The 3,277-nt window shown below is 40.7% G+C and overlaps 1 protein-coding gene across 1 annotated transcript; it reads right to left on the bottom strand.

The window, feature by feature from the left end:
- Positions 1-1,072: 1,072 nt before the first annotated feature.
- LOC138018600 (carbohydrate sulfotransferase 4-like) lies at positions 1,073-2,338 on the bottom strand. The gene has a single exon (XM_068865293.1). It carries the CDS (start codon positions 2,336-2,338, stop codon positions 1,073-1,075), a length of 1,266 nt encoding a protein of 421 aa, XP_068721394.1.
- Positions 2,339-3,277: the final 939 nt, after the last annotated feature.

Genomic DNA, 3,277 nt, shown 5'->3' with positions numbered 1-3,277 from the left:
GCCTTTACATAAGCTTCTTGTAGTTTAGCTATTTAGCTCTACTAGCCTACTTTTTTTCTTTCTTTTCCCGCTCACCCACTTCTAGGGCATTCTTGTTGTCGATTGGGCATTCTTGTCGATTCGCTCTGACGAAGGGCTAACGCTCGAAACGTCAGCTTTTAGAATCTCTGTACGGTGGCCAATTTACATTATTAACTCCGTTGATAAAACCAAATTTTTGTATATCTCATTCTTGTTGTAGTCTTGTTTGTTTGTGTTTTAGTTTCATTTAGAGTGTTACTGATTGCCGAATACATGGCTATTGATTACCATTGATAATTTTTATGTAAATTAACGTAGAAATTATTTAATACTGTATCTACTAATACATTTAGAGTAAATTGTAGCAAAGGCTGCCAGATCGCAACGCATGTATATGTGGTGGTTTAGCAAATATGTAATCGCCACGTGGAGCTAAATATGTAGACAAGTTGTTTCTTGAACTATTTCAGTAGCTTATACCTTGTTAGTATATCTTAATCAAATGTCAGTTTACGGCTTAAACAAGATTATATTGCAATTGATGTCAAGGGAATAAATCAAGTACATATAATTGTACATCAAGAGTGCATTTATCGCTAGACCAAGCCCTTAAAGTAGTCCTTAAACCGTTTCACGACACCTCTTGTTAACCCTCGAGAGTCGCTCGCCGTAACAAACGGTTACCTTTGAAAATGTATGATGTCTAGCATACGAAACCTCAAGTCTTCATTTGTTTACCATGTTCATAACCGTTGTTTGTGTTTTATTTATAACCTATCAGGGAAAAGTAATTTCCGCAACGTTTTGGGATTAAAGACCTATGATGGAACGATACATTCATTCAGTGGCAATAGCCTATTGTAGTCTAATTTTTGAAAGCATAAAATCCCATTTGATAAAACTCACTGAACTGCCACATTAAAAGTTATTCTCGAGGTTCTTGGGAATAAAGTGATGGTTTGTAATTTCCCCGTGTTCTCGAGGGGATTCCTTTCATCCAGAGTGAAATTTGGGTTTTTAGCTGCTTTATCCACTGAGAAACCAGAACCATTCAATTCGTTTCTGAAAGCAACCAATATTTTGCGTCAAATTCATCACTGAAAAGGGCTTTTGTAACATCCGCCAGTAGCTCGTAGGATCGTTGTACTGCCTTGTAACCCAGCAACTGCATCACGTTACCGCAATAATGCTCAATGATATCAATGTCATATGGATTCACCTTCCATCTCCATCGATTTGCCGCTGCCCATGCATCATCTTTCGTGCATGTCGCAGATACTCCGTCCATTTCGGTGCAGTTGCGCCTGCTGAGGTGCGTTGTTTCGTTAAGCCAAATGCGCACGCTCTCTGGCACAGATAACGCAGCAAACTCGTATAGGTCCGACAGCTCCTTCAAGGGATCCTTAGCTAGGTCTTCGTATCGTTGGAGTCTTATTCTACTTCGAAGTGAAAACGGTAATTGTCTTATAAACTCCAAATTATCTTCCAGTTGCTTACATTGATGGTAGCTATAGACTCTCATACTATTCTTTGAAGCATCGTCTCTGTAATCCTTGATGAACCCAATCATACGCGATGATGGGATCACTGCCCTTGGATCCCGCACAAGAAAAACTACTTTACAATGGACGTCTTCCAACGAGTTGCACGTGTCCAGAATAGTCTTAATGTTATTCCCAGGAACACGAGAGATAAGAACTTTGATAACTGTCAAATTATAATTGGTTTTACAAGCATTTTCCAAGGATTCACTTGTCATTGGATAGCAAAGTGCTGGGTCCCATCTTGGGTCTGTCAGCGTGTAAGGGCATAAAGGAGGTGATGCAATGGCTTGGCTTATACGAGGATGACCGGGTTTGCGGTAATATCTCTCTATGTCAGCTAAAATCTCAGGATGATTAAACTTACAACGAAATACACCCGTCAGAAACTGTTTAACTAGGCCACTATAACTGATATTGAAGCTTTCATCTGTAGCCGTCTGTTTATCGATCCTCATGGGAGTTTGTAACGGCTCATACATGTAAAATACTGAAGGGTGGTGGTTGAAAATATCGCCCATGAGCGACGACCCGGAGCGACCATGTGACATTATTACCAGGTTCCTTCGCGTTGTTTTTGAAGGTTGTTCATGGTTACTTGGTGTCTCCAGGCCACCTCTAGGTCCTATCTGAAAGAGCTTTAAATCATTCGTTCCAGTTTCAAATTTTTTTTCTCTGTTTTCATTACGCTGGGTTGAAACGTAAAGGAGATAGCTTACTATAAACGCACTGGTGATCAAAAATATACATCTCGCCTTGAATCGCCTTGCTGCCATGTTGAAGGATCCAGACTCCTTTGCTTTTGCCACGGCCGAAAGAAGGTTGTATTAACTCCAGCACTCCTCGGTAAACAAGTCCTGTTTCACGTCAAACGAGATTTATATAGATGCGAAGACTAGTTCCTTGTCAAGTCTAAACATTTCGTCATAATCTATTGAGAGTGGAAATAATGAGAAATATTAAATCCCGGAAACGGTTAAGGACATACACTGTACTAAGATTTTGCACAAAGAACGAAAGCAGAAGATTCAAGCACTAGTAAGTCGGGAAGAAACAATTTTTCGCGGTTTAACAATAGGGACCTTTAGATTCTAGTACAAGAACGAGAACGAGAACGAGTACGAGTTTTGACTGTCCGTTTTTCGCGAAAATACTTAGAAAATGTATGACCCGGACGACTAATCTTACCCCTTGTTAGCATCATAGGTTGCTCAGTTATTCTTATTGCTGGTAAGTGAGCCTTTTGCCGATCGAAAAATGTCAAAACAGTTACCGTGTTGTTGACTTGTTTTGACAGGACAACATTTTTGCAAAACCTCGTACTAAAATGACGACGGTATCACGCTGGTTTGCGCGCGCTCGCTGTTGTTCTATGAGAAAATCTCGTACTCGTAGTCGTTCTCGTCCTAGAATCTAAAGCTCTCTAATTATACCGTGAGCGCGTGTTGCATATGAGATGGCAAGAGAAAATGAAGTGGAAAGAAAGGGCATCCCCCCATACATGCCCTTTCCTATACCTAATATGTCTCAAGTTATTTTTAGATCGACCCCCACGCTGTAGAGATCCCAAGGGGATTATGCAACAGCCAATCAAATGGCGGGAATGTGTTCCGCGTGCATATATCCCACTCTCAAAGACACGCGTCCTTCGCGAATTCACGCGAACCAAAATGGCGGAAGATGCGGAAAGGAAAATTGCTTTAACAGTTCGTTTT

The sequence above is a fragment of the Montipora capricornis genome, chromosome 10 (assembly GCF_036669925.1).
Source record: "Montipora capricornis isolate CH-2021 chromosome 10, ASM3666992v2, whole genome shotgun sequence".
Classification (NCBI taxonomy): Eukaryota; Metazoa; Cnidaria; class Anthozoa; order Scleractinia; family Acroporidae; genus Montipora; species Montipora capricornis.
Note: the sequence above shows the minus strand (reverse complement) of the source record. Positions and strands in the feature narration are given on the sequence as shown.

What these genes read in the sequence shown, in the direction of transcription:
- LOC138018600 (XM_068865293.1), bottom strand. Translation starts at nt 2,338, where the DNA reads ATGGCAGCAAGGCGATTCAAGGCGAGATGTATATTTTTGATCACCAGT.